The sequence below is a fragment of the Schistocerca cancellata genome, chromosome 9 (genome assembly GCF_023864275.1).
Source record: "Schistocerca cancellata isolate TAMUIC-IGC-003103 chromosome 9, iqSchCanc2.1, whole genome shotgun sequence".
Classification (NCBI taxonomy): domain Eukaryota; kingdom Metazoa; phylum Arthropoda; class Insecta; order Orthoptera; family Acrididae; genus Schistocerca; species Schistocerca cancellata.
Window position 1 is genome coordinate 344,971,585 of NC_064634.1, and position 18,156 is coordinate 344,989,740.

Genomic DNA, 18,156 nt, shown 5'->3' on the forward strand with positions numbered 1-18,156 from the left:
TGGTAACATTGGTAACATGCTTCACTATCCAAGCCGAAAAGATGAGGTATGAACTTCCTCAATGACCAAACCCAGTCAATATTACACATGCATGTTCTGGGAAGGAATTTTGCTCAACAGCTAAGCAATTTTTCATCCTTTTCATCTGCCTGCTCTATCCTCATTTATGATTACACACTGGATTTTACATCATAGCACTACACTAAAAACTTTGCACACACTCAGATGGGACAAAAATAGGGTAGGAAATTTCATCTACATATACACCATACTCCGCAAGCCACCTAATGGTGTGTGGCGGAAGGTACTTTCGGTACCACTATCTGATCCCTCCAACCCTGTTCTACTTGCAAACAGTGTGTGGGAAGAACGACTGTCGGTAAGCCTCTGTATTAGCTCTAATTTCTTGAATTTTCCTCTCATGGTCAATATGCAAGATGTATGTGGGGGGAAGTAATACGTTCTCCAACTCCTACTGAAAAGTGCTATCCCGAAATTTCAATAGTAATTCTCCCCATGATGCACAACCCCTCTCTTGTAACGTCTCTTGTAACGTCTGCCAGTGGAGTTTGTTTAGTCTCTCCATAACACTCTCTTGCCAGCTAAACAATCCCGTTGCAAAATGCACCAGTCTTTGGATCTTCTCTATCTCCTCTACCAGTCCTACCTCATAGGGTTCCCAGATGGATGAACAATACTCAAGAATCGGGCGAACAAGCATCTTTTAAGCCACCTTTTTCATGGATGAGTAACATTTCCTTACGATTCTTCTGATGAATTTCAGTCTGTTGTCTGCTTTTCCCACTATCTGTTTTATATGGTCATTCAATGTAAGGTCGCTCTGGATAGTTACGCCTAGATATTTTATGGCAGATGCTGTCTCCAGCTGTTTGTCACCCATAGTGTACCTGTACACTCGTGGATTTCTTTTCCTATGTATGCGCAATATGTAACATTTATTTATGTTCAGGGTCAACTGCAAGAGCCTGCACCATTCATCAATTCTCTGCAGGTCATTCTGCAAATTTTTACTATCTTCTGGTGTTGCTTCTTCGGTATAGACAACTGCACCACCTGCGCATAGCCTTAAAGAGCATCTGATGCTTTCTATTAGATTATAAATAAAATAGAAAGAAACATTCCATATGGGAAAAATATATTAAAAACAAAGATTCCATGACTTACCAAATGGGAAAGCGCTGGTAGATAGGCACAATAAAGAACACACAAACACACACACAAAATTTCGAGCTTTCGCAACCCCCGGTTGCTTCATCAGGAAAGAGGGAAGGAGAGGGAAAGATGAAAGGATGGGGTTTTAAGGGAGAGGGTACGGAGTCATTCCAATCCCGGGAGCAGAAAGACTTACCTTAGGGGGAAAAAAGGACAGGTATACACTCGCGCACACACACACATGTCCATCCACACATATACAGACACAAGCAGACATATTTAAAGGCCTTTAAATATATTGATGCTGACTGCTAAGGTATCCTGAAATTTGTATCCTGTGACCCTTGCTGAGCAAATACATCTTCCTGCCTTTTATGACATTCCTTGGAGGACCCGTCGTCATAGTTGCTGTCACAGCCCTATGATCACTGATACCTTCCTCTATGTTAACTGATTCGGTAAGTTCAGGTCCATTTATTGCCAGAAGGTTTACGATGTTATCCTCTCAAGTTGGTTCTCTATCTGCTCATTGCTATGCCCTTTCAAAGGAAACATCCTAATATCTGCCTTAATCAAATTAGAATGACCACAAAAACCTTAATCTGGATACCCATACTAGGATTTGAACACAGATACTCTTAAATGCTAGCCTGAGACCACTATCCCAATGGAAAGTCCTGGATAGAATAACAACAACAACATGGGAAGGACAGATTGCTAATGACCTCATAGAGGAGGTGCTGAGTCTTCAATAGGTGCAATGAAAACAGAGTTTCACTATATTCCCTGCTCTTTCAGGTTCCACCTTATCCCCTATACTTTATCAGTTAATGTTCTGCCTGCCAATGTAATTATTCCTGGCCCTTCAAACAGATCTCACTTCCTCTTTCAACATTATGTATTTTCATTTGTTTTTCTGCACCATCCTATACCAGATGTAAATTTAGTTACATCTCCTGCCTCCTCTCTTCACACGTGTCCACCTGCTGACCAGCATTCCACTAATACCATCCTTTTATTTATTTTTCTCTTTGATTTCATTGTGTTTTGATGTCTATTTTAGTTTGTTTTCATCTTTCACTATAGGCCCTACTCCTTGAGGTTTCACCTTTATCCCTATACTCCATCTGTTGCACTATTTCTCACTATCCGTATCTACATCCAGTTTATGGGGCACAATATATTCAGTGGCTGGAAAAATGCTAACTAACATAAAAGCCTCGATATACCCTTACTACGCATCACTAATAATTAATAATTTATTTCATAACTGTTCAACGAGAGTAGGTATTTTTTTCGTGTTGACACATTTATTCTACTAATTTACAGATTGAGATGTCACAGCTTTTAGACACAAGAACTTATGAATCTTTCACCAAGATGTTTCCAACGGATTGGTTTCAGACAATATACTAATTATCAAGTATTCACATATCAAAGCACAACATTAAAAACGAAAAATTATAGTCACAAAATATGAAATTAAATGTGTGAACATTCAGTGGAAAGTTACTCACCAGCCAACATTCCTAGACCGAGCATTTCCCATGTATGTCCAAAAAGTATATGCTCCAGTTTTATCAGGATACAACTGTCTGAATGAATCAATGAATCCTTCCTTGAGAAGGGCAGTCATGCCATCACGCTCCTCTTGAGTAAAGCCAGCATTCTTTGTGTTGGTCTTGGGGTTCGCCAAATCTACACAAAGTAGTCAGATGTTAAGTCGGAGTTGAAGCTGTTAGGATTACAGTGGAACACATTCCATTCTAATTTATATTCTAACATCCAAAACCACTAGGAAGTACACAAAGTAAATTATGCACAAAATGCATGTACCACTTAACATGTGGCTGAAATATGAACTCCGAATCAGAAACTGAACAGGGTATCCAGCGATTCCAGAGTTTTATCAATTGTTGCATTTTTCTAGGGTCATATTGTGCGTACTCCCTACCCAATTTTCATAGATTTTATGACTAAATTTAAAAATTTTGCTGGTATGTATAGAGATATAATCTGAATTTTATATAGTACAGATGTCTTCAGAGTGAGCTAAAAGACTGATGCTCCAGCACTTTGTCTTTTTGAACTCGCAGACCATGCCACTGTGCACGTAGCACAGATACACAGGCACCACGAACGTTGGTAGGTGACGAAGTGCAATGTGCAAGATCTATTGAGAATGTGGTCCCCTCATACATTGGACCGGATGGCTCTTACAGTCCCTGAAAGATGTACAAAACACTGTAGGTACACCTACTTCTTAGAGCGAAATAAATGGGCTGGGGCACAACACCATTGATACTGGTCACTCTCCATTGTACGAAACCATCAAAATTTTACTGTTCACATCATCTTTCTGAGAGCTGACAGTGAAACAGGCAACTGACATTCACTTGGCAAGGAATTTAATCAGGGCCTATACATGGGCAAGAAAAACAAATTCCCAGATTTCCCAGTTAAAAACACACTTTTTTCCATGTTACGTGACAGTATACTTTCCCTCGCAGCTGTAAAACTTACCAATCCTTTAAATAATAAAGGTTTTATACATCGGTGTAGATTTTCCCTGCACTTTATGAAATGAAACAGCCAAAACACAATGTGTTTTGGTAAGATCTTTGATACACAGCAAAACAAATTCCACCAAATACAGCAAATTAGCTTCCAAAGCACTGAAATCGAGACTGTGATGCGCTTTTGTCAGCCAATTATAGCCCAAGTCACATGATCTCGCCAGCCAATGACAGCAGATATTCAGAGCACAGGACATGTGATGTCAACAGCCAATACTATCGTCACTGTTAAGTAGCACTAACATACAAATAGGAAAAGTTTGTGGTTCAAATTAATATACATATAGTATAGCTACAAGCAAAGCTAAGTTTTCACTTATAATATCGGTTCTTTTTTGCATGTGCTACCCTTCCAGATATATTAAGTATAAATGCAAAATTTTAAATCCTTACAAATGGCTGGTCTTCTGGGCCTGAAAATTTTCTAAGTGACTAATCCTAAAAACATTAAATTCTGAATGAGAATTAAGCACTGTGATTTAAAAAACTCATCACACATTCTCATGCGTAACATAATTCATCTTGCATAAAAGGAAATTTACTTTGAAAGTAACACTTCTCAAACCACCATTCACAAAATTTTCTCACAACTTATTAGGAATAAGTTCATTTGAACAGTTGCAATGGAGTGCCAAAAACAGGCTATACTGCACACATGCAGCTAGGATGACAGGAAGTCCATGCTTGATGTTTCCTCTATTCACACACCTTTCATTGCATTTCTGTTTGGAATTTCATGGGTACTGTGGCCATCACGTGACCATGTGCAGCACTGCAGCATGCTGTTCTGAGGGGATATAAGGCATTATTGTACTCAGGGTAACTGTTTTGTTATGTCGTCGTAACTGCCGTCTGCTTCAAGTCTGCTGTGCAGCGAGCTATGTTAATTTAAGTATTAACTGTATTTTTCTTACTTGTCACTTCTTCTTCCGTGTGTTTTTGCTTTTAGGAAGCTTTAATTGTTGAGTGCTAGTAATAGTGTTCCATAGATTTCGTGTTTGTTTTGAATACAGTCAGAGAGAGTCCCTTTAGTCAACCATAGTGCCAGTAGTGCTAGTGTTTGTTTTCAACACAGTCCAGAGACAGGTAGTGCTATTTTCATTGTTTTCTACAAGAAGTGTCTAGCAACCACAGTTTAGTCAACTATCAGCCGCCTTTAGTGAATTAGCAGTCTAGTTAAAAGTTAATTAACTCTCTACAGTAAATTGATTTCATAGGATGGATAGGATGTGTACGGACGCAGGAGGAGCTGGCCACTGTTCGCGAACAGCTGAACGTGTTGATGGCCGCGGTCAGCCGTCTTCAGGTTGCTGCCTCGGAGTGTAGTGGCAGTGGGGAGTCTGGTGCGTCGCATGGTACACCCCAGGTGTTACATGCTTCACCCACTGTCCCTGCTGTCGAGACATCTTCGTGGGTACCGGGCGCAGTTGGGCCACCCGGCCCCTCTCCCCAAGGGGAGTGGTGGGTTCAGCGACGTTTGTGGCGCACGAGGCGGAGGGTCAATGTGGAAGCTGGCCGTGTGGCATTGCCCGCTCTGCCTGTGAGTGGACATGTGGCCCCTCCTTCAGCAAGGTCCAAACAGGCACACAGGGGGAGGGGTTTATTAGTTATTGGGAGTTCCAACGTTAGGTGGGTGATGGAGCCCCCTTAGGAAAATAGCGGAAAGGTCGGGGAAGAAGGCCAGTGTTCACTCTGTCTGCTTGCCGGGGGTCTCATCCAAGATGTGGAGGAGGCCCTGCCGGCGGCGATAGAGAGCACTGGGTGCACCCAACTGCAAATTGTTGCTCATGTCGGCACCAATGACTCCTGCCGTCTGGGTTCAGAGGTCATCCTCAGTTCATACAGGCAGTTGGCGGAATTGGTAAAGGCGGAAAGCCTCGCTCGTGGGGTGGAATCTGAGCTAACTATTTGTAGTATCGTTCCCAGAACCGATCGCGGTCCTCTGGTTTGGAGCCAAGTAGAAGGCTTAAACCAGAGGCTCAGACGATTCTGCGGAGATCTGGGGTGCAAATTTCTCGACCTCCGCTATCGGGTGGAGAAATGTAGGGTCCCCCTGAATAGGTCAGGTGTGCACTACACGCCGGAAGCGGCTACAAGGGTAGCGGAGTACGTGTGGAGTGCACATGTGGGTTTTTTAGGTTAGAGAATTTCCTCCCTAGGCCCGACAAGACGCCTCCTGAGACGCGGCAAGGTAGGAGTAGGCAAAATGCAACAGGGAATAACAATATTAAAGTGCTAATAGTAAACTGCAGGAGTGTCTATATAAAGGTCCCAGAACTGCTCTCATTAATAAACGGTCACAATGCCCATATAGTACTAGGGACAGAAAGTTGGCTGAAACCAGATGTAAACAGTAATGAAATCCTAAACTCAGATTAGAATGTATACCGCAGAGACAGGCTGGGCAGTGAAGGGGGAGTCGTGTTTATAGCGATAAGAAGTGCAATAGTATCGAAGGAAATTGACGGAGATCCGAAATGTGAAATAATTTGGGTGAAGGTCACGGTTAAAGTAGGCTCAGACATGGTAATTGGGTGTCTCTATAGGCCCCCTCGCTCAGCAGCTGTTGTGGCTGAGCACCTGAAGAATAATTTGGAAAATATTTCGAGTAGATTTCCCCACCATGTTATAGTTCTGGGTGAGATTTTAATTTGCCGGATATAGACTGGGAGACTCAAACGTTCATAACGGGTGGCAGGGACAAAGAATCCAGTGAAATTTTTTAAGTGCATTATCTGAAAACTACCTTGAGCAGTTAAACAGAGAACCGACTCGTGGCGATAACATATTAGACCTTCTGGTGACAAACAGACCCAAACTATTTGAAACAGTTAATGCAGAACAGGGAATCAGTCATCATAAAGCGGTTACGGCATCGATGATTTCAGCCGTAAATAGAAATATTAAAAAAGGTAGGAAGATTTTTCTGTTTAGCAAAAGTGACAAAAAGCAGATTTCAGAGTACCTGACGGCTCAACACAAAAGTTTTGTCTCAAGTACAGATAGTATTGAGAATCGGTGGACAAAGTTCAAAACCATCGTACAATATGCATTAGATGAGTATGTGCCAAGCAAGATCGTAAGAGATGGAAAAGAGCCACCGTGGTACAACAACCGAGTTAGAAAACTGCTGTGGAAGCAAAGGGAACTTCACAGCAAACATAAACATAGCCAAAGCCTTGCAGACAAACAAAAATTACGCGAAGCGGAATGTAGTGTGAGGAGGGCTATGCGAGAGGCGTTCAATGGATTCGAAAGTAAAGTTCTATGTACTGACTTGGCAGAAAATCCTAAGAAATTATGGTCTTATGTCAAAGCGGTAGGTGGATGAAAACAAAATGTCCAGACACTCTGTGACCAAAATGGTACTGAAACAGAGGATGACAGACTAAAGGCTGAAATACTAAATGTCTTTTTCCAAAGCTGTTTCACAGAGGAAGACTGCACTGTAGTTCCTTCTCTAGATTGTGGCACAGATGACAAAATGGTAGATATCGAAATAGACGACAGAGGGATAGAGAAACAATTAAAATGGCTCAAAAGACGAAAGGCCGCTGGACCTGTTGGGATACCAGTTCGATTTTACACAGAGTACGCGAAGGAACTTGCCCCCCTTCTTGCAGCGGTGTACCGTAGGTCTCTAGAAGAGCGTAGCGTTCCAAAGGATTGGAAAAGGGCACAGGTCATCCCCATTTTCAAGAAGGGATGTCTAACAGATGTGCAGAACTATAGACCTATATCTCTAACGTCGATCAGTTGTAGAATTTTGGAGCACGTATTATGTTAGAGTATAATGACTTTTCTGAAGACTAGAAATCTACTCTGTAGGAATCAGCATGGGTTTTGAAACAGACGTTCATGTGAAACCCAGATCGTGCTATTTGTCCATGACACTCAGAGGGCCATAGACACGGGTTCACAGGTAGATGCCGTGTTTCTTGACTTCCGCAAGGTGTTCGATACAGTTCCCCACAGTCGTTTAATGAACAAAGTAAGAGCATATGGACTATCAGACCAATTGTGTGATTGGATTGAAGAGTTTCTAGATAACAGAACGCAGCATGTCATTCTCAATGGAGAGAAGTCTTCCGAAGTAAGAGTGATTTCAGGTGTGCCGCAGGGGAGTGTCGTAGGACCGTTGCTATTCACAATATACATAAATGACCTTGTGGATGACATCGGAAGTTCACTGAGGCTTTTTGCGGATGATGCTGTGGTATATCGAGAGGTTGTAACAATGGAAAATTGTACTGAAATGCAGGAGGATCTGCAGTGAATTGACGCATGGTGCAGGGAATGGCAATTGAATCTCAATGTAGGCAAGTGTAATGTGCTGCGAATACATAGAAAGATAGATACCTTATCATTTAGCTACAAAATAGCAGGTCAGCAACTGGAAGCAGTTAATTCCATAAATTATCTGGGAGTACGCATTAGGAGTGATTTAAAATGGAATGATCATATAAAGTTGATCGTTGGTAAAGCAGATGCCAGACTGAGATTCATTGGAAGAATCCTAAGGAAATGCAAACCGAAAACAAAGGAAGTAGGTTACAATACGCTTGTTCGCCCACTGCTTAAATACTGCTCAGCAGTGTGGGATCCATACCAGATAGGGTTGATAGAAGAGATAGAGAAGATCCAATGGAGAGCAGCACGCTTTGTTACAGAATCATTTAGTAATCGCGAAAGAGTTATAGAGATGATAGATAAACTGGAGTGGAAGACTGCAGGAGAGATGCTCAGCAGCTCGGTACGGGCTTTTGTTGAAGTTTCAAGAACATATCTTCACCGAAGGGTCAAGCAGTATATTGCTCCCTCCTACATATATACCGCGAAGAGACCATGAGGATAAAATCAGAGAGATTAGAGCCCACACAGAAGCATACCGACAATCCTTCTTTCCACAAACAATAAGAGACTGGAATAGAAGGGAGAACCGATAGAGGTACTCAATGTACCCTCCGCCACACACCGTCAGGTGGCTTGCGGAGTATGGATGTAGATATACTATCCAAATGAGGAATGCAAAATAAGATAGCTGCCCTTAGCATAATATTAATTTCAGAACTAGATTCTGTGACTCAAAGAACACTAATATTTTGCTGAGCGGTGATTTCAATGTCAATTTTGTTTATTCATACTCTACAATACAATTGTGCAGCATTTAATATCACATTTACATTCACACAGGATAGCAAAAACCTAGTAAAAAGGAATACAAATTTCTTGCAACACCAGAACTATGGACAATATCTTTTTCAAACAGTATAAAAAATTAACAAGGCAGTTTATATTCTACTCGAGGAGTAGATATAAGGCCTTGTGGGTAATTATTTTTTGCAGGTTTGTAAAACTCTGCTAAAACTGTCAATATATTTTAAATAAAACATTTTATTCAATACTACTGCCAAATTTACCCACTTTGTCAGTCTCAAGTGAACATTTACGTATGTTCATATGCATATAGCATTAAGAGGTATTGCATTATTTCGTAAAAGAAACAGGACATTCGAATACTCCAAGAGCACTGCGATTTCGTAAACCATGCTAAGATGCACAATTAAGCTTAAAGTGCCCATTTGTATATCTAGATTCACAATGAATTAGGGACCTACCTGGTATTAAGTTTTTCAGTGTGGTTTATGGATGCCAATTTTTTGGACTACCAGTATTGTATTATCTCAGGTTTGATTCTCATTATGGCATTATGCCATACATGCCAAAAGATGAAAAATTGCACTCAAAATTCAGAAAACATTGGAAACTAGCCTGTAGTGTGGAAGCAAAAACTTCGTTTCAAATAAATTGTCTGCCTCTGTGGAAAAAATTAATAAAAGCCAAATTTCTTTAGCAAACTGACAAAAATACCGTATTTACTCAAATCTAAGCCGCACTTGAATCTAAGCCGCACCTGAAAAATGAGACTCGATATAAAAGAAAAAAAAAATTTCCCGAATCTAAGCCGCACCTGAAATTTGAGACTCGAAATTCAAGGGAAGAGAAAAGTTTTAGGCCGCACCTCCAAATCGAAACAAAGTTGGTCCATTGTAATATGAGACACAATTTAGGTTGAATGAATGACGATACAGCTCCAGTAGTCGTAAGCTTAGCAGTTAAGCTTTAGCAGGTAGCCATTGTTGTGCGTCCGGCACTCCGTCAGTATTTATACGGGTACCCTTCCTTTTTCACGTGCTTCGTCTGGTTTGAATCGATTGCTTATTTTGCTTTGATCTGATAAGTGCCGTTTTCTTTGTTATAGGTGTTTACGCCACTCTAAGCTGAAAATGCATTACTGTACTGTGTCATGCACTGTTTGTCGCATTCTGATAGTGCGTGTTTACGGCCTGTCGCCGCTCGTGGCATGGCTTGCTTTTGTGCGCGCTACCGCCACTTACAATTTAAAAAAAAAGAAGAGAGGAATCGTCTCATTAGCGAAACAATGGCTATTGTTGTTACTTACACTGCTGCTTTCTTTGATAATGATCAACAAGATCATCACCATTAGGCATAAAAATAATACGAATATAAACATGACACGATACGTATATTCTTCCGCGTTTGCTGTTGTCTCGCTCTAGTTTCGCAGTTTATTAGGCAGACAGGATTTAAATGAGATAGCAGCAAACACGAAAGAATACATGGCAAAATGTTTATATTCGTATTATTCTTATGGTGAAGAGAATAGTGCATGTGATTCACATTTCATCAGGTTCCTATTAGCAACCATCTCTTCTCACAGGTAGGAAAAAATTCAGAACGTAGAGTTGGCCATAATGACAAACATCCCAAACAGTCTTGCCAGTCGTATTTTCGTAGTACATTAAAATTCTGCTACATTCGAAGATGAACAATACGGAATTTGTATTTACTTCGTTGGATAATGTATGAAAATGGTCGAAACTCGGGACGGAGAAAAAAAGCTCGTCTTCCACCTTTTTTTAAAATTTATTTATTGACGCAGAGGTTTTGGCGCCAGTATTTATCTTTGTGTCTACAAATCATGCCTGTGTAGCGCTACATATATTCGACGGCAGAAGTTAGTTGTGGCGGCACGTACTAACATTTCTCAGAACTTCCGCTTGCTTTGCACTCGATTCTAAGCCGCAGGCGGTTTTTTGGATTACAAAAACAGGAAAAAAAGTGCGGCTTAGATTCGAGTAAATACGGTAACTTCATTGTTCTACAAGACAATGCTTGATTGTCAATAACAAATCTTAATCTTCCATAATTATGTGGATGTATTTTAATATGTTTGATAGCTCCCAGCAACAGAAATGTGACATGGGAACTGTAAATAATGAGAAAACAGCAAAATCACAAAAACAACTTTCAACTCAGACTGCTCTGCACAAGTGCGAATCTGGCAGCTTGGGCATGCTAGAAAAATTTTCCAGCTAGCATCCAGCTACTTGCTGCTACAGCTTAAGCAGCTGTGAAATCAATGCTCATTGAAAGCAGTTTGCTGGTATGAAGTATAGCATAACTTTTGTTCTAAGGCCTTTGACACATTTTACTGTCGGCAGATGCTTGTGTTTGCGCTGTGTTTTGTTGTTAATGGTACATTTTGTTTGCAACTTAAGTTTCATTATGGCGTTTGTCTCTCGTTTGTGTTTTATTGCTGCAGTATTAGTCTGCAGTTGGGGGTTAAGTTAAAATTCTCTGTTCGAGTATCAGTTCTTATCAGCCAAAACTACAATAATGTAATTGAAAATTAAAACGATGAAAAATTCCTGGGTTTTTCCCGGTTTTCTCCGGGATGAAAAAATTTCCAAGTTTTACCTGGATGTCCCAGGGTATATACACCATGTTAATTAATAGAGATAGTGGCTTCACCAGGGGTTATTCATGGAATCTGATGCTTTCCGTAATAAACTCACAAATACATCACAACAGTGCTGCTCCAAATGGTACACTGACATCCCAGTGTGGATTGACTGCGCAGCCACAGATATAATTCTTGCACATCGTACTTCTTTGTTGCCCAGCAGTGTCTCTGGCACTTGTGTATCTGTGGCCACATGTGCAGTAGCATGGGGTGCAAGTTTAAAATGATGGAGCGAGTACTGAAGAGTCTTTCAGCACACTATGAAGATGCTGAGCAATACACAACCAAGTTATTACAAGAAACAGCTGAATTTGCGACTGCACACCCAAAATGTAATGGAGCAGTCACTGCCCAACGAAAACATGAAGATGCATGTGTAACGGATTAATGCATCACAGAAGTGAGACAAAAGTTGATGGGGCATCACTAGAAGAACCAGTTACACCCGCTTCACTCATTTCTGTAAATAATATTAGCAATCACTATGCACAACACAGGTCAACACTATATTCAGAACGGCTACTTAATACTGCAATGCATAATATTGTTACATAGTTACGGGTGGCAAAGAGCATCAACATTCCAGAGCATACGAAGTCAGCTGACAGAGAAGCAAAATAAAACTGTGTGAGCAGAATTCACTAATAAAAATCACACTTTTTACAAAGAGAATTAAGAATAAAATTACAGTACAACTTACAAATCTCTTTCAATGCAGGCATTGCCATGAAAGAGAACGTAAGCAAGCATGATAAATGTGTTTGAATATTCAAGTTCCCTCTTATCTCACTGACCAACATCCAAAATTAATCAATGCGATCACAATCCCCACCAAATTCATTGAGAATTTATGTTACTGACCTGCCCATAAAGTATACTGAAGAGTTAAAGAAACTGGTACATGTACCCAATATAGTGTAGAGGCCCTTTGAGCACGCAAAAGTGCCGCAACCTCACATAGCATGGACTCTACTAATGTCTGAAGTAGTGCTGGAGGGAACTGACACCATGAATCCTGCAGAACTGTCCATAACATCTGTAAGAGTATGAGGGGGTGGAGACCTCTTCTGAACAGCATGTTGCAAGGCATCCCAGATATACTCAATAATGTTCACGTCTAGGGAGTTTGGTGGCCAGTGGAAGTGTTTGAACTCAGGAGAGTGTTTCTGGAGCCACTCTGTAGCAATTCTGAAATTGTCCAAGTCTGTCGGAATGCACAATGAACATGAATGGATGCAGGTGATCAGACAGGATGCTTACGCACATGTCACCTATCAGAGTCGTATCTAGACATATCAGGGGTCCGACATCACTCCAACTGCACACACACACTACACCACTGCAGAGCCTCCTCCAGCTTCAACAGTCTCCTGACGACATGCAGGGTCCAAGGAATCATGAGGTTGTCTCCATACCCGTACATGTCTATCTGCTCGATACAATTTGAAATGAGACTCATCCGACTGGGCAACATATGTCCAGTCATCAACAGTCCAATGTCAGTGTTGACAAGTGCAGGAAAGGAGCAAAACTATGTATCGTACAGTCATCAAGGGTACACATGAGTGGGTCTTCGGCTCCGAAAGCCCATATCGGTGATGTTTCACTGAATGGTTTGCACGCTAACACTTGCTGATGGCCCAGCATTGAAAATTGCTGCAATTTATGGAAGGGCTGCACTTCTGTCACGGTGAACGTTTCTCTTCAGTTGTTGTTGGTCCCTTTCTCGCAAAATCTTTTTCCGGCTGCAGCGGTGTCAGAGATTTGATGTTTTACCGGATTCCTGATATTCACGTTAAAACTCACTCAAATCTTGATAACCTGCCATTGTAGCAGCAGTAACCGATCTAACAACTGCGCCAGTCACTTCTTGTCTTATATAGGTGTTGCTGACCACAGAGTCGTATGCTGCCTGTTTACAAATCTCTATTTGAATATGCATGCCTATACGAGTTTCTTTGGCATTTCAGTGTATTTTGGAACACACAACAGGCACTGGCATCAGCCTCATGACCACAAAAGTGACTTAAGGTAGTGAAACATGACATAGCTGTGCCTAGCCATCTCTTTGTAAGGTCAGTGTTAATTGCCACTTCTGGGCATAAACATAAAGGAATATGCTAGGGGCAACGTATCTCAACTTCTGATTCAATCAATATTCTCATTAATTCTCTATCACATACAGGAGGAAGTAAAGAGGAAAGGAGCTAAGGGGCTATCTGACTGAAATTTAGTCTGAAACATCTCAACCTTTGCAGCCATACCCTTAAAAAAAAAAAAGAAGCTAGTTCTCAGCATCTTGTCCCTCAGATATTCTAAGGAATTCAGATTGCAACCTTACACTTTGATTTTACTTCCTTCTACTTATTAGGAATACTACTATTCTTCAGTGAACTGATAATTTTATTTTCCAGTTCATTGCTGTTAGCAACGTCTTCCAGTGGTGCAAGTTCTGCTGCTCTGTGAGCTTAGCAGCACAAGCTGTTCTGCGTGGTTGCTCAGAACTTCCATTGTCAGTTGATGGATGAGTAGACCTTATGCCTTGCTTGTATCAATTTTTGTTTAAGTGAAGAGAAGCACCCTTGCTGCTAGAGCCGGCAGCCAATTTATTGTTGTTGTGTTGGTCCTCTTCATGCCATTTCTGCCTGATGTTCGAGTTATATTTTCTCTGCTTCCACGTAAGAGGCAGAGGAAGCAGGAGTCAATTCCACTAGCATAGAAAGTCCGTCATCAGTGTTAACATATGCCGAATCCATAGAGATGTGTACTTCATAGTATTTATTTGTCACAAAGATTGTCTTAGTGAGACAAACAGCTGTGACTGGCTGACGCCTCTTCATGTGTGGCAGAAGCCACGTGTGCAGTCAGCAGCACACTTGTTTGCCTAGGTAGTCTCAACACGAGCACTCAACTGGCTTGTGGAGCTGAACCTGTATCTCCCGCACACACGTTCTCTTGCTGTGACTTCATCGCACTGAGCACCAGCCAAGTCAGTCAAGTCGAGTAAATCACGATTTTATATTACTGCATTTGTGTGCGTACTTTTGAGACTGTTTTATTGGCTATCTTAAAATGGTTATATTTACACTTTGAGAACAACATACTACACTGTGTTTGTCCATGAGGCTGTTAAAGAGTATGTACGTATGTACGTATGTATGTATGTATTTATGTATGTATGTAAGAGTATATTAAGCACTATGCTGAATAAATAACTTTCTCTTTCCTGTTGATGCCTTTTAAGATCCAAATATTGTGTGGCTCACTTTGAAGTGAACTTTTGAAGTTGTTTTGACAAATTTTATGGTTAGCTGATGATGATGATGATGATGATGATGATGATGATGGTTTGTGGGGCACTCAACATCGAGGACATCAGTGCCCGTACCAGTTCCAAATCTTTATAGTTCAGTCTCGGCACTTACTGAATGATAATGATATGATGTGGACAACACAAATACCCAGCCCTTGGGCGAAGAAAATCCCCGACCCGGCTGGGAATCGAATCTGGGACCCCGTGATCCAGAGGCAACAACACTAGTCACTAGATCACAAGCTGCGGACATTATGGTTAGCTGATGTATGGATGTGATGCATACATGTCACAACAGTGTATAGGCCTTTGTACATGCAATACACTATGTTAAAAATTGTCTGGTGTGCACTATGTCAGCTGTGATACAAACCTTTGGTCTGTATTCACATCCTGTAATGCCAGATATATATTGTAACAAACAATGTAAACTCCACGTTGAAATATAAATAATGTAAGGAGAAGATAGACTGCTACTTACTGTAAATATGACTCATTAAGTTGCACACATGCATAATTAAAAGACATTTACAGATTAGCTTTCAGCCACAGCCTTCATCTGAAAAAGATAGAAACACACACACATTCATTCACACAAGCAAGCACACTTATGCACACGTAACTGTACTCTCCGGCATCTCAGACCAGAATGCAACTATCGTGTGGAATGGAAACAGTAACCTGGAAGGGGTGGGGAGGGGAAGGGATAGCAGTGTACAGGTGGGATGAGAGAAGAGCACTGTCTGGCAGAGTGTGCATGGACTACGACTGCCAACAGGCCCAACATCCGTAAACTGCTATCCTTTCCCCTCTCTGCCCCCTCCAGATTGCTGAGCCCATTCCACGTGATAGTTGCTTTCTGGTCTAAACTGTGGGAAATGATGGACATGTGTGCTTGAGGTATGCATGCTTTTGTGAATTTGTGTCTATGCTCATGTGTGTGTGTGTGTGTGTGTGTGTGTGTGTGTGTGTGTGTGTGTGTGTGGATGGTGGGATGCTTTTGTAAACCTGCAACAAACTACTCTGCCTGAAAAAGTTTACATTTTTCCAACATATCTACATCTATACTCTGCAAACCACATATGAGGGCTGTTCAAAAAGTATCAGACTTCCCTTTATAAAACCAATCTTTATTCAGATACAACTGTTTGCCACTACAGTCCACGCAGCGTATGAAGAACTCCGACAGCTCACACCACTGTTGCAAACTTCCAACTGTGAAGTGCAAAAGGCTTCAAACATTAAAAATAGCTCTCTGTAGAGCAGACACAATACTGAGACACTGCCACAGACATTTACTAAATTGCATTATATTATCAGTTGAGGTTGGAGTGTGAAGCTGCTGCGCACAGCCCACTGCAACTGTCAGGAATCAACTTATGCTCACTCAACTATAGTCACCTCCCAAAGTAGTCCCCCTAAGCTTCTACACACCTCTCCCCACGCTGCTGCCTTTGCTGGAAGCATCGCTGGAAAGCCTCTCTTGGTACGGTGTGCAGCTGCTATGTTGAACTCTGCATAATGTCTCCCTGTTCTGAAATGTGGTCCCTTTCAGAGTCTTTTTCAATTTAGGGAAAAGCCAGAAAACACTTGGTGCTAGGTTATGGGAATGTGGAGGCTGCCAAACCATAGCTGTATTGTGTTTGGCAAAAAAAACTCTCAATTAATTGAAAATGATGAGAGGGTGTGTTAGTGCAATGAAAGTACCAACTGTCTGCTGCACACAAGTCCAGCCGTTTGGGTCTCACTGCTTCACGAAGGTGGTGAAGAACCTCTTGGTACTACTACTTATTGACATCAGTACCTTCTGGGTCATATACTCGTGATGGACCATGCAAATGAAGTCGAAAAAGATGGTCAGCATGACCTTCACACTGCTGCAAACCAAGCTCTACTTTTTTTTGGGTTTCGGATATGATGGACGGTTCCATTGGGATGACTGAACTGTGTTTCTCAGCCGTACCCTTATACCCAGGACTCATCAACAGTGATCACTGTGTTAAGGAAATCTCTGAACAAGCTTTCTTCAGCTCCGTTGTTGGCAACTATGGCATAAATTTTGCTGAGATCCTCCCAAGTCTAAACGTTCTGTTAACATTGAATGAATGGCCCCAGTACTAATTTTAACCTCATCTACAAGTTCTCTGACTGTGATTCCTTTTTTCTGCACCACCAGTGTCCTTATGTGATCAATAAAAACTTCGCCTACGGATGATGAGGGCCTACCTACATGTGCTCCACTCTTCACTGATGAGCAGCCATGTTTGAGGCAGTTGTATCACTCATTTCCCTGTGTGGTGCCCATTGCTTCATCTCCAAACACTTGTCAAATCATGCGGATTGTTTCAACTTGAGAATCGCCAAACTTAAACCAAAATCTGATGAAATATATGATGATCCACTTTTTCTGTCTTTTACCCACAACACAAAATCCAACAACTGACACACGTGTTAACTTGTCAGCAGCTAGCAAGTGCGCACTATGTACGTCTACAAACTTAGTGCCCCCCCACCACAGTTAGTTTAAAAAATAAGGTCTGATTGTTTTAGAACAGTGCATATTTTTTAAAGCTTTAAATGATAGATGAAAAGTCAAAAGAATTTTATGCAGTTGTAAGATTAACTGTTGTTGAACAATTAATATGGAAATATTTATCACCAAAAAGACTTGCAAAGTAACAAAGTTCATCTCCAGTCAACACTACAGCATCGACAAAAACAACTAATCAAGATATTTTATGTCCTTTTGTAAACTGCCACAATATCCGGATGGTAATAATAAATATTCCCGATATAACTTGCTAATACACACAAATATATATATATATATATATATATATCTCCAGCTATATATTTAAGCGTCAATATACAGGGTAAGTCAGGAGGAAAGGTACATGATTTCAAGAGTGATATTATCAGTGATTCTGAACAAAAAAATTTCATATGGATGTATGCCCTATTCCGAATGGTTTCAGAAATAGAACACATTTAATACCACTTTTGCACATTTTTCTTGAATAACTTGAAAATCACACCCTTCAGTGAAAACATGGCACAGTACAAAATTAAACTATATTAAATTTCCTACAAGTAAGGTCCTATTCATTTTTTTCTCTATAACTAATGGTTTGTGCGAAGAGAGCATGAGAATGTTGAAAAACTCAATGTGCATGCGCTGTAGCTTACGTAGTATTTGTAGGCCAATTTGAGGTAGCAAGTTGAGACTAACAGTTTGATACGGGACACTTGTGGTCTATCAAGCTGTG

At 41.0% G+C, this 18,156-nt stretch overlaps 1 protein-coding gene across 6 annotated transcripts in view; it reads right to left on the reverse strand.

Moving 5' to 3' along the window:
- The window catches only part of LOC126101050 (DNA-(apurinic or apyrimidinic site) endonuclease), a 67,998-nt gene that overhangs the window by 3,607 nt on the left and 46,235 nt on the right, over window positions 1-18,156 (reverse strand). For all 6 annotated transcript variants that reach the window (XM_049911718.1, XM_049911715.1, XM_049911713.1 and 3 more), the window contains one exon: window positions 2,691-2,871. In XM_049911718.1, coding sequence (XP_049767675.1) covers window positions 2,691-2,871 — 181 coding nt within the window. The remainder of the gene's footprint in view (window positions 1-2,690; window positions 2,872-18,156) is intronic.